At 39.2% G+C, this 24,213-nt stretch overlaps 2 protein-coding genes across 3 annotated transcripts; one reads left to right on the top strand and one right to left on the bottom strand.

Annotated features, from left to right (window-relative positions):
• Positions 1–9,638: 9,638 nt before the first annotated feature.
• Positions 9,639–17,186, bottom strand: tmem100a (transmembrane protein 100a). Of its 2 annotated transcripts, none has more exons than XM_020604931.1 (2): positions 16,278–17,186; positions 9,639–11,258 (listed from the first exon to the last, which is right to left on the bottom strand). In XM_020604931.1, exon 2 carries the CDS (start codon positions 11,167–11,169, stop codon positions 10,738–10,740), a length of 432 nt encoding a protein of 143 aa, XP_020460587.1. In that variant the 5' UTR covers positions 11,170–11,258; positions 16,278–17,186; the 3' UTR covers positions 9,639–10,737. The 2 variants fall into 2 exon arrangements, with proteins under 2 accessions (XP_020460587.1, XP_020460585.1); XM_020604929.1 differs by lacking the exon at positions 16,278–17,186 and adding an exon at positions 13,093–13,259.
• On the top strand, positions 14,846–22,967 carry pctp (phosphatidylcholine transfer protein). Its single transcript, XM_020604932.1, has 6 exons — positions 14,846–15,061; positions 17,194–17,311; positions 18,091–18,170; positions 18,335–18,506; positions 19,004–19,071; positions 19,968–22,967. The coding sequence occupies exons 1-6, from the start codon at positions 14,933–14,935 to the stop codon at positions 20,040–20,042; spliced, it is 642 nt and encodes a 213-aa protein (XP_020460588.1). The 5' UTR covers positions 14,846–14,932; the 3' UTR covers positions 20,043–22,967.
• Positions 22,968–24,213: the final 1,246 nt, after the last annotated feature.

The raw sequence follows: 24,213 nt of genomic DNA on the forward strand, positions 1-24,213 counted from the left end.
TGCACTGCCTGACTACTGCTGAGTTGAGGAAAGTAACAAATGCTCCCCAAACAAAACAAAACCAATAATTACCTGTCCAGCAGAAACATGAACACCATGGTGTCGCTTCTCAGCCCTTTTGTTGTCACCTCAGTTTTCACCATTGTTCAAAAGCCACACCAGTGTTAATTCTGGTTTTACTTCTTGGAGCAGCTAACTTCTTTTTAGTTGTCCTGAATATGGTGTTACCAGCCCAGATCTGTGGCCCCGAACCGTATTTGGGGACCTCTGGTTCATGGCATAATTAGCCTTAGAACTCTGGGTTTTTCTGGCGTGGCGAAGTGAGGGAGGCCAATTAATTCCATTCAAAACACAGGCTTTATTCCATATTGGTAACACAAACACTGCATGTGGCCTTTGGTGCCCAGTTAACTGCAATACATTCCTATCTATACACTTAGAGCTGACTACTGTCTGCTCCATGCAGCGGTCTTCTCGCCCTCATGAATGAACTACCAGTGTTTAGGCGAGACTGATCAATTCACATCAACACTTTAAATTAAATGTTATTTTAAAAGAGTTACATTTTAATTCTGTTGAGATTCTCATTAAATGAAAATTTCCTATGGTAAATTAAAGACCAGTATATCTTCCTGATTAATGACATGAGCTGGTCTCTGTATGATTTCTTCCAGCTTTGTCTTGGATTTAATTCCTCCATGCTTTTTGTGCAGCAGCCCCCATTCACACCCAGTTTAAATCAGTGAGGAGCTGTAAAACTGATTCCTCAGTATTGTTTCTTGTATGTCATCCCAACAGCTTGTATGCTCCTCCCTGCACAGCACTCAGAGGAATTTTCACAGCTGATAAAAAAAAACAACAAAAAAACCCACAGCATTTCAACAAAAACACTTATTCCCTCCTGTGGGATTCGCAGTGACGTAAAAGGGGATCTGTGGTCCGGTCTGGATCTCCTGTTGACCCAGATAAAGGTTGGTGGTCTGCTGCTCCATGTAAACAGTGGAATGAAACTGGATTTTCACATTTTATTTTTTACACTGTCATTAAAAATACCCCATACATTCAAAAAAACAAAACAAAAAAAAACAAGGTCATGTGATTTAAATATGTTTTGTCATCAATGAAAAAGAGCAGCAGCTTAAAGTCACATTTCACTTTTAACCTGCACTATAAATGCCTAGGATACATAGTGTGTTTAGCACTTTCAACCAACGTGAAGTGGTCTAACTAGAGCTGGATTTATACAGTATGTGCTGTAAGGGGTACATGGGAGTCTTGACGCAGATACCTGCAGCGTGGTTTTAACGTCAGATTTCATCACTAATATCAACATCACACTGCTTCTGCGTTTTTACTATTGTGCAGAAGGTCAGCAGTAGAAGTGTCAGATTTCATCACTAATATCAGCATCACACTGCTTCTGTGTTTTGACTATTGTGCAGAAGGTCAGCAGTAGAAATGTTAACGTGTATCACTGAAAATGAGATGAAAAAGGAATAAAGATACTGAAATTATACTTGGACAATAGACACTAATTTGTCACAGTTGTCGTGAAAATCTGAAAAACGAAGTAAATGAATAACAATTACTCCAAGACATGGAAAGAAAGTGATATTTAATTTGATTTCTGTGTATAAGTAAAACACAGATATAACTGAATGTCAAGGTTTCATCAGATATGGCAGGAAATATGAACAATTAGTGGATCAGATTGTGGGAACAGTTTGTTGTGTGAGTGTCAAGGTTTTTAAGGCTTAGGCAGCAAAGTTATAGTCCCAGCTGTTCAGACAAAAAGGAAGCCAAGTAATGTGAAGACGCTACTTCCTGTGACATCACTGTTTTATTAAATGACCCCCCAGATGCATTTTCTCCCTGAGCCATCACAAGAATGAACTCATGTTGAAGTAAAATTGATATAACATTTAAACACATGGGTGATGGGGAGGGAGTGACCTGAGCTGAACAGCTTCATATGCTTCCATACATGCTGAAATGCAGCCATAATGTCCTCAGACATGACACATTCGAAGCCTTGTGATTAAAATGAGAGACTCTTAACAAAAGGGCCGGGTTTCAGAGTTACACAGTTTTCAATGAGTTTATGAATTGATTAATAAATACAAGTCTACCGGTGCTGCCGATTAGAAACAACCTTTCCAGAATTAATCTGAGACAGTTTCTCATAATAGCAACAACAGATTTTTACCTGACAGTGACAAATGCCTCTCATCCATTGCCAGTATCTTATCATTCTTCTACTCTGAGTGGATGAGTTAGTGGCTTTGACCGTACACGCTATTTCCCCGTCATTTTGCTAAGCATGTGCGTCAGAAGAGGCAAAACCAACTGCAATCCAAGGAAACAGCCCCTGTTGGAGTCAGATTCAAACAACTGGCTATGATTTTTCCTCACACATATGGACCTAATCATTCCTGATGCGTGATGGGACTGACAACAGGGTGTTAACTTTCCTTTTGCTCTGTTGTTTTTGTGTTCTAGCAAAGAGACCTCCTTCTTCCTCTGCTGTTGACCACAAGTGTTGAATTGTACAAGACAATTTAGATGCAGTGTAGCAGTGAATTAAATGATCAGATTAAAGGGAAACGGATAAAATGAGCTTCTAGGTGGCTTCAAACATTTCCTTTTATAATCTCATTCATAAGGATGAAACCTATCAAAGGACAGCTGTGGGCAGTATTATACACCTGGGTTTAATAAGAAAGTGACAGATCACTGCAAAAGCAATAGAAACAGGATAAGGAAGTAACAAAGAATAAAGCAGTTGACACGGTTTATTGGACAAGTTAATGTGCTGATGCAGCAGTTTGTGACCACATAGGTCATGGGCGTGAATGCCAAACATCTTTTCTAATTTGTTAAATAAACACGAATAAAATCTGGAAGTAGATATGATCAAATCAAATCAAATCAAATCAATTTTTATTTGTATAGCGCCAAATCACAACAAAAGTCATCTCAGGACACTTTACAAAGTAAGGTCTAGACCTTACTGTTATCAATATTATTACATAGGGAAAACCCAACAAATCCCCCTTGAGCAAGCACTTGGCGACAGTGGGGAGGAAAAACTCCCTTTAACGGAAGAAACCTCCGACAGACCCCGGCTCTTGGCTGTAATGGTGGCATATAGAAGCATAGGGAGAGAGAGGAGAGGGAAGAGGAGGAGAGGAGAGGAGAGTAGGAGGGGAGGGGAAAGAAACTCAGAGCATCATGGGGCCCCCCAGCAGCCTAGGCCTATAGCAGCATAACTAAGGGAGGGCTCAGGGTCACCTGATCCAGCCCTAACTATAAGCTTTATCAAAAAGGAACGTCTCAAGTCTAGTCTTAAAGGTAGAGAGGGTGTCCGCCTCCCGAACTGAGACTGGGAGTTGGTTCTATAGGAGAGGAGCTTGATAGCTAAAGGCTCTGCCTCCCATTCTGCTTCTGTGGACTCTAGGAACCACAAGTAAACTTGCACTCTGAGAGCGAAGTGCTCTGTTAGGATGATAAGGCTCTACGAGGTCTTTAAGATATGATGGAGCCTTGTCATTAAGGGCTTTGTATGTTAGGAGAAGGATTTTAAATTCTATTCTGAATTTTACAGGGAGCCAGTGGAGAGAAGCTAATATGGGAGAGATATGATCTCTCTTGCTAGTTCCTGTCAGTACTCTGGCTGCAGCATTTTGGATTAGCTGGAGGCTTTTTAGGGAATTATTGGGATATACTTATAGTAAAGAGTTACAGTAGTCCAGCCTGGAGGTAACAAATGCATGGACCAGTTTTTCAGCATCACTTTGGGACAGGATGCTCCTGATTTTTGCAATATTGCGTAGGTGAAAGAAGGCAGATCTAGAGACTTAGCTTTTGTGTGATTTAAAGGACATATTCTGATCAAAGATGACTCCAAGGTTCCTCACAGTAGTACTGGAGGCAAGAGCTATGTCATCTAAAGTAACTATATGATTAGACAGCAGATTTCTAAGGTTTTCAGGCCCAAGCACAATAACTTCAGTTTTGTCAGAGTTTAGAAGTAAGAAGTTGCAGGTCATCCAGGCCTTTATGTCTTTAAGACATGCGAAATGTGACATATGATATGATGTGTGAGTTATTTAATTGTCAGTTTTCTTACTTTTTATAACACAATGATTTTTTTTTATGATAGGAAATAAAAACTTTAAAAGGAAAGTTAAAGGAAAAGATCCGGTGCAGCTACAGTAGCCTGTTGTACGACATGTTAAAGACAACCTTACAGAAATTGTAGACAAGCGTCTCAAGCTTTTTAATGGATAAAAAACTGCTTAATAGATGATGGACTTCCAATAAAATGCCTCACTAAAAGTTTGTACAGTTTGAACAGATTAGATTTACAACATTTTGTTCCAACAATAAAAAATAAATATACCTAATCTTCAAAGCGAAATTCTTTTTGTGGCCTCTAGAGGGCAGAGGAACTCCACAATAATCTGACAGACACACAGCTAAATGTATAATAGCTACTGTATGTTGGTCCACAACGCAAAAAGTACTACTCTCACAAAAACAGATTCAAAGTTGTGACATTACAACCTTTTTCTCAGTTGAAAATTGAACCAAAAGTACATCGACACTGAAAGCATGGTTAAGTTTAGGCACAGAAACAACTTGGTGGTTAAGGTTAAGGCCCTGGGGATGGTTAAAATACTTAAAACACAATGTTGGACAAATGTTGCCATGTCACAGATTAACAGCCGTCATTGTGACACTACTACATTTTACATTTTATGTAGTGGAATTAGGGCGAAGCCAGCCTTGCAGCCCCTCTGGGTCTGTGGACAGCCAAACACTTCAGACACACCACTGGCAGCACATGAAAGGCTCAAAGAAAGAGCGTGTTATTGAGTTTCTGCCACATCTAGAGGTTTTGCACTTTGGTTTTAGCCACACACTAGCATTTACATTAGCTTCTTGTTATGTCTGACAACTCCAGAATACTGCCCAAAGTTCGTAACTGCAGCCTGTACAGTAGATAATACGAAATGGAACTCACTCAGACTAAGCTATGTTTAAACTTTAAATCTGGATTCTCTTTTAATGGCTTTGCTCTGGCCTCTCATGGTGATAAATGCATGAATGTATTAAAGCAACAGGATGTCGATTTCCTGTATAGTGTCCCACTGATTCTAGTCAATGTGCTCGCTAGTGCTGAAAAGGTTTCAGTTTTCCAAACTTTTAGGCTGCTCTTTTCGACGTACTCATGAAAGGCAAGATAATGATGTGACTATATCTGGCAGTTTGATTTCTATTAGACATAATGGCTCACACTGTAACAAGATGAGTGTCTCTGATGCCTATTATAAATGTTCTCAGTTCTTTTATACTTGTTTCTTTGGTCAAACTTAAGTTATAATGCTTTGAGAATACAATTATATACTTATTGTCTGTATTGACTTGAATATATTTCTTGTGCTCTAAAACCACCTGGGTTGAATAAGTACCCACCCAGGTGCGCATGGAGCAGACGCCTCTCCGGGCAGGAAGGAGCTGAGCTGATGCGTGAGACCGAAAAATGCTTCATAGATGCTGTTTGGCTCCCCTTTATGCCCAACTCTGACTCTGGTGTTTAACTTCCTTCCTCTCATATGGAGGATTAGTCCAGAGTGAAGCAGCAGAAACACCCACAGTTCCCTTAAGCTGCACAGCTGTTGTTCATATGTACAGACCTCAGAACATGTTCATGTTTTAGGGCACTAAAAGTAATGTGAGGATGCTTTCACAGTTAATGTCATGAAGAGATTTCATGCATCCATTAACATCATACAAAGTGCAGTAGAAAAAATACTTAAACCAGTATTTAGTGTGATCAGCCCTCACATTTAAACCAGCACCGGTTCTCCTCGGTACACTTACGGACAGCTTTCCAAATTATTTGGCAGGAAGGTTGTTTCATTGACTGGGAGAAGTTCTTCAGCCACAGTTCTTCAGTGGATTTAGTCTGTCTCAGTGTCTCCTGTCTCTATGTGTAATTCCAGACTGACTCCATGATGCTGAGGTTCTTAGCTGTGTGTTTGGGGTTGCTGTCGTGCAGCAGAAAAACTTTGGCAGCGACCTGACACCCCCTCCGTCGTCCTGTGTGACTGATAAGAATCTAAACCTCTAAAGCGCCTCAAACATTTGTGCAGTACTGCATACCTGACATCTAATAATGCCACTTGTCACTGGTTAGTTGCTGTCAACACATTTTTTTAGCCTTGCTAGCAGCACAGCTCTATGGATGGCAATACTGGTTAGATAACTCAACAACCATCAGATTGATTGTTGTGCAGCTTTGTGCAGATGAATCCTACTGACTTGGGTGATCCCTGGACTTCTCTTCTAGGGTCACCATGACGCTAACACAAAATGTCTGGATAAAAACTGTTTGGATTGCCATTAAATTTAGTACATGCATTCATGTTCCCCTCAGGTTGTATTGTAAATACTTTTCATCTACTGCCACACTATAATGCTGAACTTATGTTAAACTGGGCTAGATTTCATCACTGTGCAGGTTGTGTAGAAGACAGGTATTTTATACTCACTGTAGTATTGAAGTTGATGTTTATTCTTTCCTTATTGTTTTTCCTATTTTCTGCCTTTGCTTCCTTCCTTCAAATACTTTTTTCTCACATTTCTGAAATTCTTTCTTTCCACTTTCCTGCTTTCGACATTTCCTTCTTTCTTTTCTTTCCATCTTTCTCTCGTTGCTTCTGTTCTTCCTTATGTCTTCCTTTGTCTTCTTTTTTCTCCTCTTCTGGTTTCTTTGTTTTTACCTCAGTCAGGGTGGAGATAATGTTTTTAACAGGCATTTGTTTATTTGTTGGTTTGATCCCAGCATAACCAAACAGTGATGAATGGATTTGGGTGAAATGTTTTGGAAAGTATGGCCCACAGAACAATACATTAGAATCCAGAGCTGCTCCAGATCATCATCTGGATCCAGGATTATTGGACTCTTTACCATGTGAGATAGGGGCAATTCCACACACCAAAGTCTGATCTGGAGCCAAGTAATGTTCCAGGTGTGCTAAACCACAATGCTCACATTTAAGGGCTCGTGGAAAACTCACTCCTCTGAGACAAGACATACTGACTTACAACCAAGGTCAAATTCTAGCTGAAACTCTGCTGATTCTGTGCAGGAGCAATGCGTTTGACATATCTTCAACAGTTACTGTGCTAGGTTCTCATGGTCAAGGAATCATATTATGATGGTCAAACTATCATGGGGCTGTTCTTTCAGTTTGTTTCCTTCCTTCATCCCACCTTTGTCATTTATGTCTTTCTTCTTTACCATTTATGTAGTTTCTTTCTTTGCTTCCTTACTTTCTTCTGCATCCTTCTTCCTTAATGTATTTTCCTTGTTATATTGTCATCTTTCCTAAGTTCTTTCGTGTTTCTCCTCCCATCTGCGCCTTTTATCCTGATCTGTTTGTTTTTCTTTCCATCCATTCTATCATTTCTGGTCTATCCATTCTATCTTCCTGTCCAACTACTCAGAATGTAGGTCCAACAGTGAAAACCAATTTTTAATAAATAACACATTGTAAATACCTTAGGACTATTTTGCTGCTGATAAAAATGTCTTTGTTGTTGTAATTGTGTTGTTTTTTTCTTCTTAATGCTATATGGCCTTAGTGTGTAAAGTTCCTTGAGACGATTTTTGTTGTGATTTGCCGCTGTACAAACAAAACTGAAAAACTAAATTAATTCCACTTAAAGGACTTGAGAGTTCTATGCTGTTTATCAACAAACAAACCCAGCAGCGTGGAGCTGAGTGGAATCACAGCCACGTCAGGCACAATAAAAGTGACGCACACAGTCCCTGCATGAGGTGCCAGCAGCATGTAAAGAGAGTAAAGACACTGGTGCACCTGTCAAACTTCATATCAAGTCACCTGTTTTTCCAGCTTCAGGATCAGTCCTTCTGCTAACCTGACCAGCAGGGAGGCAACACCTTAGCTACGTATGTCATGTGTCCCACCAATGCGTTACTAATCCATATGGTACCAGCCTATAGCTGATTGCATGTGTGGCGGTGATCTCCCAAAAGTGTCAAAGTGTGTTGCAGGTTCTCCTCTGACGCAAGGAAACCATTTATTTGTAGTGTCTGGTGTCACAGGGATGCATAGCAACGCAATTGCTGCCTATAAATATACTTCCACGTCCAGGCTATTTTAAAACTAACAGGGTCAAACAGCAGAGTTCAACTTCCTTTTACCACTGGGATTTTACATTCTAACACGTTAAATTCCAGCAGAGTAGAGAGCTGGCGGTTATGTGAATGAAATCATTTATTTATTTTTACTTTTTAAAAAAAAAAAAGATTTGACTCAGGGGTGTTAAAACAAAATTTGGGGCAAAAAAACAAGCTGAAAATACAGTATTAATGGGTCAGCTACCCCCCAAAGACTAATTAGACATACAGACTGACTGTTCTTGACCTTGAAAATAGCAACGCATTGGTAAATTGGTTTGCTCAGTTGTCATAGAGAGTTTAGTTTAGCTATGTGACGTAGAGCGAGTATGGAATTTTGTATTATTTGTGGTTACATAACCAGCTGTTATCACCTTAGGGTTGTAACTTATAATATCTTTCATTATCAGTGACGTCAATCTCTGTCACCTCTGTTCAAGTTACCTATGTGCTTCACACAACTCGTTTGCATTGTTATCCTTGTCTCTTGAGCAAGAATTTATGACTCTGTGATCACCGAATCATGCAGAGCTTTCATTTTATTTCTTAAATAACAGACATAAGGTAGAGTCTGTATATTTATGTGTGAAGACTTAGGCACACCCATGTAAAAAAAAAACAAACACTTCCTTCAATTCAGCACTGAAAGCAAGGAGCTGAGTTAATATAATAACTTATCACTTGTCCAACCCATAAATCTTTTCTAAGAAACACAAACACTGACGTCAATTCATCAAGAGTCACATTTCCTATAAACAAAAGCCTGGCCAATTCAGAGAGGACATTAGTTTGTAATAGATACAGTATATCAGGGTTACATGTAGCCTACATGTTGGTTGATTAATTACCAAGAAACTGAAGAATGGCAAATTATATGACTTGGGGGAAAGGAACATTGCCTCCATTACCTAGTTTGTCCAGCAGAGTGCACTGACAGGTTTATTTTTCAGCTGTAATGCCCAACTCAGTACACGCCTTAGTAACAGTTTAAGTTTTGAGGAAATGTATTTATGACAGCTACGACAGAATTGATATCAACCTCATATCTGTGTTGGCGCTGGGATCAGGACATGGCCTGCTTAGCTTAGAATAATAAGCAAGGGGAACAGTTCCAACATACATATACTAGCAATCTGTAAAGCTGACTTATCAAACCAGACACAAAGCACTGGGTGGATGGCTACACAATTGTTCATCAAGAAATGATTACAGCACGTAAACCAAAAGTTATCAGATTTCTGTTTGTGTACGTATTAAACAATCGAGACATGTTAACTAAGGCTACGTTCACTTTTTTATTTGTCAGATACCATCTTTTGTGTTGATGGTTCACATTCATATGTGTAAACTGGGAAGACCAATAAGGTCCTAGGGTGTTGTTAGGTGTAATTTTGAAGTCTGGACAGAGACCAGGCTGTGTCCCCATGCTTCCAGTCTTCAGGCTAAGCAAGGCTAACCACAGCTCCAGCTCAACACACAGGCATCAGAGGGATATTGATCTTCTCATCTCTGCTCTTACATAGAAGCAGAAAAAAGCAGATTTCCTAAAAAAAAATGAACATAAACCTTAATGTTTTAAGGTATTTGAACACCCCAACATTCCTGTCAGTCAAGCTCTAATTAATGCTGAAACTTGTTCCTCCAACTGTGACACTAATTACATGTTTAAGCATTCATAACTTTAATAAACCACATGATGTCCAGTTAACAGTTAACACATGCAAATGATTACATCAAAACAAATCAGTATGCTACATTGCTTTTTTTTTACATTATGGATTACACTGCAGACAACAAGATCATTGCCACAACACAATTTCTTTGTTCCAAATTCACCACAGTAGGTAATACTACTCGCAATTTTGATGTATCATTTATTGAATTTGTTAAAACAAGTTGTTTAATACTAAATAGGATGATTATAAAAGATCAAAGTGCTTTAAGAACATATGTATTTAAGGTTAAATATTCCCTCTAAGCGTATAATATCATCTGCCATCTAATGTGACATGCTAAACAAAACATATGGGCAGAGTTTAAAGAAAAACTTAATGTAAAGTACCATAGTTCTATAACAGGCAATTTACTGTCGTTATCTGTGAGCTGAACAATCTGAAGTGAAGCAAATGTAGTAAACGAGGCATCAATCATTGTCCTAGATTTTCCAGTTTCCCTCTCCTTTCCTGCGCTTTTCAAACCACTGTCCCTCCCATTACAATCAAAACCACCACATCCAAAAGCAGATTAATGAGAGACTTCCTCTACATCGCTTTGCACAATGGTAATTCATTTTAATTGTGATACATTCCTTCTGGCTGTGTGCCCAGCCCGCCAGATGCCTGGCGTTTGTTTGACAAATAAATCCCATACAATGTCTTCAAAGCTTTAAGTTCTGGGAGTTGAGAGTTTGTGGTCAAAGCTTTTACAAGTCAGAAAACCAACACATGCTGGAGAACATCTGCTTACAGCTGGTTCTCATCCAGCTACAAAGCAGCTCAAGATAAGGCATTTTCAGACTCTAGAAATCAGGATTTGTATTGTTCATAATCACTAATTCGAGTGAAAATAGTCCTCTGGTTGGCAACCAGAGCGGCTTGGCTCTCTCGTCGCTTCTCCTTCTTCCTTGCCAGTCTCACCTTCCAGCAGACAGCGCTGGACGCTAAGAGCAGCAGTCCGGCAGAGAGGAGCACCAGCCCAAAGTAAGAGATTGTGGATCCGTGGGAGTTGAAGCTGTAAGCCACAGCAGTTACTACAATACCTGCAATGAGAACCACCACTCCAAACGGGATGGTGCAGCGATAGCAGGAGAGCTCAGTCCCACCGGTAGCTGCGGTCAACTGGACTTCATTGACCAGGGGAATGTTAACTGTTGTCATGGTGGGTGCAGGATGCTCACTGTTGGCCTTCTCTGGGGTTACTAGCATTCTCATGGCATCCTTATTAGCCTCTTCTGGCATTGCAGGATCCAGCAGCCTTCTGTTAACCAAACACAGATGGTTCCTCAGTGTTGCCCTTTTGCCTCTTTTCCTTGCTAGGATCCCCCAGCCTATGTGGAGAAAGAAACCACTCATGAAAGGGAGCAGTGAAACCCAAGAGTCAACCTTGTTGCTCAACACAGCTTTGGAAAGGGAAAACCAAAGGCTTGTAAATACATTTTTACGTAGAATTCAACTGCACATTTCACAATTCAGCATGCCTTTCTGACTAATGTTGCTTTAATAAACCCACATAACCTCTTTGCACAATCCTTGTTGAATCCTGACCCTGTCTGAGGAGTTGTCTGAATGACGCAGGACCACCCGGCCCAGCGTGAGCTGAGACATTCCCAGAAGAGCACAGGATATGACATTACAAACCTCTCTGTGAAATGTGAGGAGCTTCAAAATCACCCGCAGTTTCACAAGCACTCATTCTTTCCCCCTCTGGTCTGCTGTGTGCAAAGCCATGATCCAGACTCCAGGTGACAATAATTGGGCAGTAGAGTTTCAGTCAGATGTTCCATCAACCTCTGGGTTTTAAAAGCTACTCTAACATCTTACATATAGACCAGTGGCTGCCATCCTGGGAGTTAGGCCCTGCCAAGGGGTCAGCACTATACAGTATCTACTATACTGTACATCCTCTGTATTTGGAGGGAAATAAAGGGAGTTTACATTCTGTACATTAAAAAATATCACATGGTTTGTATTTAATTGGCCAATTCAAATCAATTCCAGATATATAAGTTGGATATGAAGGTGGGGTGTTGGCACACTGTACTGACTCTCATCTCGCTATAGCCCTGCAAGGCATCACCAGATAAATAAAGGTGAAAAAGAAGAGGAAACATTTCTCCTACATGAATTTGTGTTTTGGATATTTATTCTGATGTTCCTCTTCTTGTGAAACACTGGAGATTTTTTACAACATTCTCTAAATGAACGTATTTGAGAAGGGATTTTCTTCGGTTAAACACAGCTTACAGACATAACTTGCAACAATACTGGGAACCAGCCATCAAATCAGTGCAATTTACATTTTACAAGCTTTGTATTCCCGTAGCTTCCAGCAGGCCTGTTCTTATCTTAGTGGGTAAGTTGCTTTAGTCACTTTTGATAATCTTCCTTTTAAGCTAACTTCATTTGCTAAACAGTGCAGCCTACACAACAACAACTGTTCCCCTTTACTGTACAGGTGTGTTTCTTTTTACTTTTTGTCTTCAGTTTAATATTATATGACTTTTTGTTTCATTATTGATTCATTTCTGACTTGTTTGGTCTATTAAATGTCAGAAAACAGTCTAAATGCCCACACAAATTTCCTACTGCTCAAGATGAGGTCTTCAAATGTCTTGTGTAGTCCAACCAACAGTCTAAAGCCCAAAGATAATCAGTTTTCTATCACACAATACTAAACAAAAACAAACAAAAAAAATGCATTTTAGAGATTTATTTTCTTACAAATGAGCAAAATTAATCATTAATTATTGAAATAGTTTCTGATTAATTTTCTGTCTGTTAACCAATCTATTAATCACTGCAGCTTTCCATTACTCAGAAAAAAGCATCAGAGCAGAATTTAACAGTCTACATTACAACCAACAGTATGCTTTTTGATGTTTTTGAGAGTAGGGTTGAAGTTAAAGGTAGCCTATGTATTTAGGCTGTATTAGCCTGTATCTGAAGATAAGCATAGAGTTCCTATTTTAAAAACAAGTCCTGTAAATTTACAGACAAATAAATCTGCACTTATGCCACGTAAACTACAGAAATAACTGTCCTTATATAGAGGTGCTAATAAATGAATGAACTGCATTTTTAATCTAAATGGTTACTTGTTATCTGTGGTGTCCTACATCTACTTGACATGCATTGTGAGGCTCTGGATAGAAGAAAAGTTACCTCACAGCCGTTTTCCATACCAGTGATCCAGTGAAACCTGGTTGACCTGATTAAAAGTGAAGGTTGTTTTCCTCTGAGCAACAACAACAAGCAGCTTGTGTCTGTGGCCTGGAATCTGACTCCCATTCATGAGAAACGTCCTGCTGTAAAGTCCTCAGGTTCAGAGCTCCCATCCCCATTGAGAACAACTATAAGTATCGATGACTGGGCTGTAAAGCTGAAAATGATATGGAAAATTACTACTTCTGGTTATGGATTTCAAAATAGAAGGGTATTGCTACTAGAGTAATAACTTCCATTTCAATGGGTACATTTATTTTGAAGATCAAATGAATGCATTTCCGTTGCTGATTTTATTTTTGGTTACCTGGAGGGGCTTAAGATTTTACTGACAATTTTAATTATGTGAAAGGGTGGAAATCATTGTTGTGCAGCAGCTGCAGGCTTCTTTTAGGAATGGCATACCCTGTTTTTAAATATACTTTTTCTATTTTATAGTTGTATTGTTTGTAGCCATATGCAGATTCATCCATGCACCCATCCAGCCGCTACACCTCCTGTGAGTTTGAACATCTATTGGGAGACGCACAGTAGAAATTCAGCCTAAAATGTGAAGCAGAAGTTCTGTTTCCTTTTTTTTAGTACTGTTGACAGAAACCCTTTATGAGAAAATATCTTCCTCAGGCTAGACGTATGAGGGGGATTATGTGTTCTGCTTTTCACGGGATGTTTCATTGTAGAAAGCAAAAATAATCCAATCAGGAAGCAATTTATTATCACATTCTTTAATACTTAAATACTAAACAGATTTTAATTAAGCTGTATATACCCACAGTGATCAGGAACATCCATGGCTAAACACAAATTTTTATAAATTCTATGACTTAAGTAAAATGAAATTAAAATCAGCTAAACAGTCCTGCTAGATGTCAAATATCTTTCTTGACTGATTTTTTGGTGTATATCTGGATATACATACTGACCTAACACTGTCAAAAATGTCTAAAGCATGTGTGACCAGAAATGGTGTTGACATGATTGCGTGAAGGACCCCCAAACTATTTAAAGCCTGAAATAAACAAACATCTGGTAGCCTACATACTGGTTATAGATTTACAGTTTGTCCTTCCATTCTGTTTAGGGGATCTCTGTGGCATACCATTGATTATCTTCCACAAACAATGTGAACTGGGATTGTTTTTGTCATCGCTTTTCTCAAATAAAAAGAGACATTTTTCAGGGTAATGGTGCTCAGCTGCTGGCTGGAATTTGAACCACTCCTGTGACAAACATGGCACAGTCCTGTCAGACAAGTTTTTATATATATATATATATAACAAACCAGCAACATGATAATCACAAATTAAAACTTTTATGGTGAAGAATTTCATTTAGGCCTATCTAACCTAGTGTGTAACAATATGGCTGCTTGTAGTTTGTGTTCATACATTGTGTTTCTACACTTACAGTGTAGGGCTGTACCATAAAAACAAAACTGTGTAGCTACTCTGCAAATATAGCACTATATAACTAAAATGTTGCTGGGCAAATATTGGTATAGATGTTATACTATTATGTTATGTTATAGCCTATATCACATATGGTACATAAAAGACAAAATTTGAAAAAAGTAAAAAAAAAAGTATCATGAAATATATCATACATACCCTACCATTTGTATTTACAAGAAAGTCTTTAAGACACTGATGCAGTTTTTTTTTTTAATTAAAAAAGACCCATTGGATTAGGACTCTAACACTTTTATTTTGAAGGCTGTGCCCGGAAGCCTGGTGTGTCTCTCGCTGCCGTATGACAGTCAGCTGTTGAGAGAGGAGCCGCAATGTCGCTGCAGTTTACAGATGAGGAGTTTCAGAAAGCATGGAGGGAGCTGGACGAGCCGCAGCTGGAGGGAGGATGGGAGCTCTTCACCGAGACGATGGGGATCAGAATCTACCGGCTCTACGACAAGGTCACATAATGAATAACACTGCTTTTATAAACAGCAACACGGCTGCGAATGACTGACTGAATGAATTAATGAGTACCGGTTTGTGTTTCCTCTGCAGAGCCCGTAGCATCGGCGTTATCGCTCGTTTCCAATCCCCTTTCCACAATTACACACTGTTATGAATTAATGCCATGTGTAGACAGCGTCCATAAGCACGTCGGCAGTGATATCTGCGGCAAATACAGGAAATACCCGGAAATGAATGGAGAGCCGGGGTGTGTTCCAGAAAATGGGTTGGTTGAAACTGTGAGGTTGTTAACGCTGAGTTGAGGAAAACACCGTGGGAAATGAGGAGCTGAAGTTAGGGACTGTTTCTAAAATGCATGACCTGTCTTTATGCAGGGGTGGCCAATTCTAGTCCTCGAGGGCCGCTGTCCTGCTTGTTTTCCAACTATCCCTGCCTGACCTGCTGCTGATTACCTGGCTCAGGTGTGTTCAGCCAGTCAGAAGCTGAAAGATACCAATTCACTTTATCTTTCCTCACTCCACGTGGAAGATGGAAGATACCATCTTAGATGAAAGTGGGGTGAGGAAAGATAAAGTGAATTGGTATCTTTCAGCTTCTGACTGGCTGAACACACCTGAGCCAGGTAATCAGCAGCAGGTCAGGCAGGGATAGTTGGAAAGCAAGCAGGACAGCGGCCCCCAAGGACTGGAATTGGCCACCCCTGGTTTATAGCATTGTGACTTAGACATTGAGACAACTGTCAGCTTATGTCTTAACTGTTTGAATCGATCTTCTGCTGCCAGCGGCACTTGTCTCCATCAGGTTACAGCTGATTTAATGTACCTGTTATGATCCTTGTTAGGGAAAGGGGGAGTAAGATAAGTAACCACATGTAAAAGGTTAAGTAAAGATATTTAAATGACTGGTTGTTCTGCAGCAAAAAAAGAACTGAAACACAATAACAGAGACAGGCTACAAAGGAGCACAAAAGGCCAACTGATGCTAATCAACACAAAGAAATTGGTACAACTAAAATCTCATCCATGAACGAAAATCAAGTATGTAAAATATTGTGGACTCCAATGCAATAGCATTGACTTATTAGGTCTTTTTCTGCTCCAGCTCAGGCTCTTTCACTGCTGCTGCTATGTTTGTACATTATCACACATTAATGTCTGTCTTGATTTACTGGATTAAAATAGAGGTTTTGGCTTTTTTTTTTTCCTTTACCTGTTGATGAATGCCAGCGTTTGAGCTCCACTGGTGATGGATTTTCTCATTTACCTCACATGTACTTAACTCATCATGAACAAAGAGTTAAGTTCCCCAGGTCAGGTGTTAGGTTCAGAGTCTGTCACACCTGCTTTCTGGAACTGGCCCTTAGTGCTTTTCTGTGACTCTGAAACCGGCTGTACCGGGTCACACCAAACTCTGTTTAGAAATGTTTCAATCTAACATTGCCTCCACATACACCTGACACATCTAGGCAGTTACTCTAGGCAGCCTAACATAACACACACACAAGTGTAGGCCTAAACTGGCCAAGTAAAATGTTCTCCGAATTTTCCACAAGGTACTTGCATGGAAATTTATTTTTGTATAATCTAACAGAATAAAAGATTTTAAAAATCCTGATATATACTATAAGCAGTTCATTACACTGACTCTGGTATTACCGCCAACAGTGTTGTCCTAAATAAATAATTTCAGTTTCCTAATTTGTTTGAACATTTCCAACACTGAACTATGTTCATATAAAGTTGTGGTGGGACCTCGATTGACTTCAGAAAACCCCAACAGTGCATCATCTCATTATCAAGAAGCTAATATATTAAGCACATCTAACAATTACTGTAGTTAGGTTTGATGCTTTGTGCTGGACAAAGCTAGGTAAGCTTAAACTGCTAAATGAAGTTTGGTATGACTTTTACTTCTACCGAAGTTGTCATGATTTCAGCCACAAATTTGTTTGTAAGCTTTATTGCATTTTAGTGTGAGAGAGGCATCTTTTAGACCCGTTTCTGAACTGAATCAAATGGACACGGTTCATCTCTGAGCGAGAAAGGGCCAAACACACAGTTAGACACTGAGGGGTGTGGAACGGAGCCTGCAGCTGGAAGAGAGAACTTTCATGTGCTGTTTTCAGGACACTGGACTTTATGAGTACAAAATCTTTGGTGTGCTCACCACCTGCACGTCAGAGCTGTGTGCAGATGTCTACATGGACTTGACCTATCGGAAACACTGGGATCAATATGTGAAAGGTAAAAAAGTATATTCTAAGTCAAGGCTTCCCTAATGTCCTTGACATGCACATTAACATTCCTTCAACTCTCTTCTTCCTAAGAACTAGTATTCATTCACCACTGATGAATTGTTTTGCCTGTCCTTTGGATGCGGCACACATGCCTTATCCTGTCATAGTCTTGCCAGTTCTCCTTATCTTGGGAAAATGTTCTGCATGTATGCATGGCTTTAAACACAGAAGTAACCTCTTTATTTTTCCTGTCTCACTCTTCACACACCTTTACAGTAACCTGCAGGTAATAAGTAGTGGCTCTATTTTGTAGGCATATCCTTGTGTTAAAAACAAATATCCAGCATGAATCTATATGGTTTTAGTAGCTGTATGAGTAGCACTTGTTGTCTATGGTGGTAGCAAAGTAATAAATGTGTAGTATTTGCTGTGCTGTCTAACCCTAAAAATATGATATGAATTTAATTTTACCTTAGATTTACCCTGTTAAATCAGTTGGTCAGTGTGAGCTTCTCATTACCCGCTGCCCACAACACTGTTAGGGAAAAAAGCTTTCATAATTAGTTTTTTTTTTTCCTAAGTTGGTTTCCCTGGTCAGAAGTTGTCATGTTGCAATGGAAACATGATTGTTAGCTTGAGGTTATGTTGGCTAAAATCAGTCTTCGCATTTCTGAAAGTATCTAAATCGCATTAGACTAATCTAATCTAATGAAGTCCACACTGCAGGCCTAACTAAAATATTTAACAGCTTCTTATTTGACCTTTTTTGAATTTTTTTTTTTTCAGAACTCTATGAGAAAGACTTTGATGGACATGTGGCAATTTACTGGGAAGTGAAATACCCATTCCCTCTGTCAAACAGAGACGTATCCTTCTGGTCAAATACATTCAGCACACAGACAAAGTTATGGACAAACAGACGTGGACACTAAATGTTTTTTCCCTTCCCTATTGTTTACAGCTTTGAAAAAGCATATTTTCCCCAGAATCATACTTTTACCAGGGTTTTCTCTAATGGTTCAAACCTCAGTATGTGTATGTGAGGGAGCGGAGAGTCCTGGACATGGACGGCAGGAAGATCTGGGTGATCCTGGCCAGGAGCTCTCCGGAGACGCCGTGTGCAGAGAGGCGTGGTATACTGCGGGTCAACACCTACAAACAGAGTGTCGCCTTGGAGAGCGACGGTGCCTGTGGAACTAAAGGTAACACATGATGAAGTAGTATCAAGTTGTGCTAAAATAATTAGCTGATTAACTGATTGAAAATCAAACTATTTTGTTAGATGGCTAATTGTTTAAACTTACTGGACCTAATTTAATTTTCAGCTGGTAGAGGATTTAGTGAGACTCAAAACAAACAGACATCATAAACCATTACAAAAGAACAGCGTGCAATGAGATGACATAATTAAAAGAGCACTTCAAATTTCAAACCACAGAAAACAATGCAGAACACGTGATTTTTGTCGTCGTCGTTGTTGTTTCATGTGTTGATTTGGGGGCTGTTACAGTCTTATCAAACCTCAGTGATGTGATTCTTTTGTCATCAGCATTAAAATCAATGGAAATGGATGGAAATGTCTAATATTATCATATTTTCATGATAAAGTAATTGCAGTCTTGTTATTAGTGACTTGGTTAATGGAAACAATCATTTGTTGGAGCTTTAATATGAAGAATGAACCTGTTTTTTGTTTCAGTTTTCCTTCATTACTTTGACAACCCCGGTGGTATGATTCCCACCTGGCTGGTGAACTGGGCAGCTAAGGTGAGTGCATTCCCGTATAATAAGTAAATAATCAACAACATTGGATATCTTTAAACCTGACTGACCCATAAAGTAGTTTATGGGGATCTGGCCTCGCTTATCTGAACATATACAGATAAGATGCATGCAAAAATTTTGTCAGTGATGTAAATAAAGTATAATTGAACGTGACTAGTTTGAATCAGGTTTTCACTAAATCAATAACCGTGAAGATGTGACTCTTTGCTCTCATGTTTTAGAAGTAAATTAACAACATAGTGACTAGCACATGTCCCACAAAACCTTTGCATGAGGTGCAGTAGACATAAAAATTGTTTATGCAAACCAGTTTTGTTTGAGGATATTTCACAATAAAGTGGGGTATTTTTGTGATTAAATGGATGCCTGTGGGAATTATGCTAGATGAAAGACGAAAGACAGAACGGAAAGAAAACAAACACAGATCGGGGTGTATGAAACTGAGGTGGCGGTTGTGTACGGATACTGTGTTTTAACCTTACTCATGATTTAATTGTTTTTGTTTACATATTTTTCAGTTTCTCTTATCAGACAATTTGAAATCTTTTGATGATATTGTGTATTTAGATTTATTACAATTAATGTTCAAACTTTCATTAATGTGGAAATCAGCCTGTCACAATCTCGTTTGTTGTTGACCAACTCAGATGTTTGCCGAGGGCTTTATTTTCTTAAAGGGTTCACTCACATGCCTCGGCCTGGTTTATGGTTTTCCATCATTATTGTTAACGGATGTGCTGCAGGGTGACGTCAACCTCGTTGCCCCTCCTGGGTGGGTCTTCTTGGCAAAAGCTCATAACATTCACTGATAGTGACTTTTTGTGCATATGTTTTTTTGTGGTTTTTTTGTTTGTTTGTTTTTGTTTTTGTTTTTACAGAGTCTCAATCCAGGGTTTTTAACAGACATGCAGAAGGCCTGCAGCAATTACAAGGACTACTGTCAGAAGAAATGAATGCAACTGACAGGACAGGGGCTCACGCACAAGGGCTTCAATCCACCCTCTTTAGTTTTAGGAGGTGTTTTGATGAAATTGTCTTCTGTATGGGATGAATGTCACATGGTGTGGGCTGCTACTTGTAGCTTGGTGTGTTGACTCAGGCATGATGTGCATGACCAGCTACCTTGCTTAGTATGCTGGTGTGAATCAGTTCTTTTACATTGTGCTGTATTAACTATTACTGTCTTTTCTGTGCAATCACTGTAAACTCCAGTTTCCTATGGGACTTGTGAGAGTTCATGTTTTTAAATCAGATGTCTCCACAGAATGCTCAAATGTATTATTAGTTTGGGCCAAATGTGCTGAACCAATGATTAGTGAAAGCTGCTGTTTCTTGCACTAGACATCGTCACATGTCCTTGTTCTAAATTTGATTACTGCACAAGTTAATGTGACACATGCATTTTCATTTGATTTAATGTATTTTTGTTTGCTCTGGAAAGTTCTTATTGTCCATTTCAATTCAATTAATGGTGTGAAAATGACACATCTGTGCTTTTAGAGGAATGTTTTATGGTATACCTGATTTTATTTCATGGGCTGTTTGCTATGCTGATTTATTATGGGTGCATATGGTCAAACATACAGTATATGTGCTAATACTGTATTCATTTGGGTTGTACCTCAGTTCCTTGATACAGGTGAATATGGTTTAATTTAGTCATGAAAGAACCTATTAATGTGTAATATTGCTGTGTTATAGAATTGAGTAAACTTTTAATTGAAATTTAGAGGTATAAATTGTGACTTTTCTCCTGGATGCTGTTGCTGTCACATCTACTATTCCAAGTAAAACAATGATCTAAAAAGGTCAGTTGGTGTGTGCACTGTCATGTTGTTACACATACAGTATGGGATGCTATCATAGTATTATACACTAATGACTCCTAACAAAAATGCAGCGTTTGACACTGACCTCGAAAAATAAAGTTGATACACTCAGTTCCCAGTTTTTAAGCCCATTTATATGTTAGTAAAATGAACACAGTCTGATACAGCAATCCAGCAAATCATTATAATCTTCAGTTGGTGTTATTTACAGTATCCTAGCCTTGCTGATACAAATGAGCTGGATAAACTTTATTATCATTTTGGAGGATGTTGTTTATGGTGTAGTTTTTGGTGTATTTTCACTGGTTACTATATTTATTCTGATATAACTCGGCTGGACTAAACGATAGCGTCACCTGTCAGTTTAGCACATTACGATTCAACAGCACCTCCAACTACATCCTCCAAAATGATCATACAGTGCCACTTGTTTTACTGCATCTTGATTGCTGATGTTGGAAGCCTAATTTCTTTTAGCAGGGGAATTGTTTTGGTTCAGGTGGGTACTAAAGAAGCATAGCCAATCTTCAGTTGAAGCATACAAATAACGTCCCTTCATATTTGAAATCAACATAAAAAATCAAGGCATCAGAGTATGTGAACAGCCACATTTGCTTAATAGATTTATAGAAAACAACTCAAAAAGAATCCAAGTTTGAACTTGCAACACAAAGCTTTCAGCGTTTTGGATTTTTGGTATCGACCGCCATGTTGTAAAGGACGAACTGGCCTGAATTACAGAGAAGTATTATTATGAAGAAGATGTTATCAAAATATCTCTTAAATCAGCAGTTTAAAAAGTCCATGGCATGCCTTTCTGTTTTCTCTGACTTGCCTACAGTGTTAAAATGTAAATTATCATCTTAAACATGACTGAAAGCTCAAAAAACAAGGTGTATCTACAGTATGTTGCTGTACTGCTATGCAGAAGCAATTCAGGTTATACAAGTTTCTTGAACTCTTGCTGATAAAACTTTTTTTTAGTCTTCTGCGATAGTTATGGATTTTCTTGAATGGTCATATTCTCCAGGCAGTGCTCGTTCATGTGTGCTTGCCTGACATCGCACTTTTACCTGACCGGGTCTAACATGGCCTGAATAGAGGCGCTGGAAACCTAAAAGCAGCTGACAAGTGAAGCACCCTGGGCCAAAGAATGATCAGATGATCAACTCCAGAGTCCCCCAAAGCACAGTACCTGTTTGTTTTGATGGCTTGTGGCAGGTTTTATCATTCTGAAATAATTACAGACTATTTGGAGTTATGATGTGTGGAAGCTAATCTAGAGGTACCCAAGGTTAAACATTAAATAGCTGGAAATGAACATGCCATGGGATCCTTAATTTAGACTAGTGAAAATTTCTACTGACAATTGTACATCACAACACTGTTTCATATGGGCTGTGCCAGTTGTAAGTTCTTGCACAACAGGCTTTTATTTTATTTTATTTTTTTACAAGTGAGCATTTATAGAAATGAGTGATTCCATTTTTGAAGCAGATTAAATAAGACAGTAACCTATTAAGGTGAGATGTATTGATTACTCAATTCAACAAGCCAACAAAACACCTGAATAAAGTACCCAAACCATGAAACAAATTTACATCACTATCCATCCCAGTCATAGCCTGTCTACAGTAGTTAAACTATGGGTGTAAAATCCTTTCATAACTAGCCACAAATGTGTATTCAGCAATTTACAAATGCAGTCAAGGTCAGAAAACTGTAAAAACCAATTTGTGTGTGTCACATGAAGGCTACAAATGTGTTGATCTACAAATAAAATCCCGATTTACAGATGTGTAAAAACAATCTTCTGTGTGCAGTTCTTAAAGTGTATATACAGATTGTTAGATGTACATGCACAGATCACCTGACACACATGAATCATGCTACGCTTGTGTGTGAGGGTTTTTTTTTTTAGATCCATAAATATGTGGTGCATTTGATAACGAGTGGAAAACAGGAATATCACATCATGGCACCACATATGGCTGCCTTGGTAGTGCACGTTCACATGTGTTTGTTGTTTTTCCTCATTTTCTCAGACTTCTGCAGCCCATACCGGATTAATTTCACCAGAAAAGAGCTACTAAACATCAGACAACTCACTCCAAACACCATTTCACCAATTTTTGCTAATGCAAAAAGCTGTGTGGGCATTCTGGTCAGAGGGACAGGAGCCTTCGGGACTTAGAGAAAATGCCGGCAAAGAATGAGAGCAGGAGCATTGGTTAAGTTAGGACAGAGAGGGACCCAGACACCACGCCTGTCTATCCATCTAGCGAATCTCCACTCTCTACACAACAAAAGGGATTGACTCCTTCTTTTCAAACCAGACTAACTCTGACTTCTCATGCTTTGCTGCTCTATGCTTCATGGAGACTTGGCTCAGCAACTCCATCTTGGACAGCGCAATACAAATACCAGAGTTCCAGGTTTACAGAAGAGGTCACTTAACAGAGTTTCCTGGGAAAACAAGAGGATACGAAATCTGTTTCTACATAAATTAAGTTTGGTGTAAAGATGTCACAGTGTTAATAAAGAACTTACACAGACTGTGCAGGTCTACTTGTGGTTCCTAGAGTCTACAGGAATAGAATGGGAGGCAGAGGAACTAGCAAGAGAGATCATATCTCTCCCATATTGGCTTCTCTCCACTGGCTCCCTGTAAAATTCAGAATAGAATTTAAAATCCTTCTCCTAACATACAAAGCCCTTAATGACAAGGCTCCATCGTATCTTAAAGACCTCGTAGACCCTTATCATCCTAACAGAGCACTTCGCTCTCAGAGTGCAGGTTTACTTGTGGTTCCTAGAGTCCACAGAAGCAGAATGGGAGGCAGAGCCTTTGGCTATCAAGCTCCTCTCCTGTGGAACCAGCTCCCAGTCTCAGTTCAGGAGTCAGACACCTTCTCTACCTTTAATATTAGAAGTTTCCTTTTTGATAAAGCTTATAGTCAGACTAAAATAATATTGTTTTTCAATATAATCCTAGGAGGACAGTGAGGGAGGGTAGAAAGGTACTTAGTATGTTGTGTCTATGAAATTACTGGACATGCATTCTAGGAGAAGTTTGGTTTGGTGCACCTTAACTTTGTTATAGGCCTAGGCTGAGGGTCATCCCATAATGCTGAGCTCCTTTCCTCCCACCTTCCCTCTCCATTTTTATGTGCCCCCATTACATGTCATTAACTGTCTGTCTCCTCTCTCCCTGTACCTTTCTGCCGGTTGCTCTGGCTCTGGAGCTCTATGTCTCTGATGAGCAGTCACTGGCCACATCATCCTGCCCAGTGTG

Source organism: Monopterus albus, unplaced genomic scaffold, assembly GCF_001952655.1.
Source record: "Monopterus albus unplaced genomic scaffold, M_albus_1.0 scaffold68.1, whole genome shotgun sequence".
NCBI lineage: Eukaryota > Metazoa > Chordata > Actinopteri > Synbranchiformes > Synbranchidae > Monopterus > Monopterus albus.

Coding starts and splice junctions, on each gene's coding strand:
- pctp (XM_020604932.1), top strand. CDS start 14,933: ATGTCGCTGCAGTTTACAGATGAGGAGTTTCAGAAAGCATGGAGGGAG. Junction 18,507..19,003: donor CGGTGCCTGTGGAACTAAAG/GTAACACATGAT, acceptor TTTTTGTTTCAG/TTTTCCTTCATTACTTTGAC. Junction 19,072..19,967: donor TGGTGAACTGGGCAGCTAAG/GTGAGTGCATTC, acceptor TTGTTTTTACAG/AGTCTCAATCCAGGGTTTTT.
- tmem100a (XM_020604931.1), bottom strand. CDS start 11,169: ATGCCAGAAGAGGCTAATAAGGATGCCATGAGAATGCTAGTAACCCCA.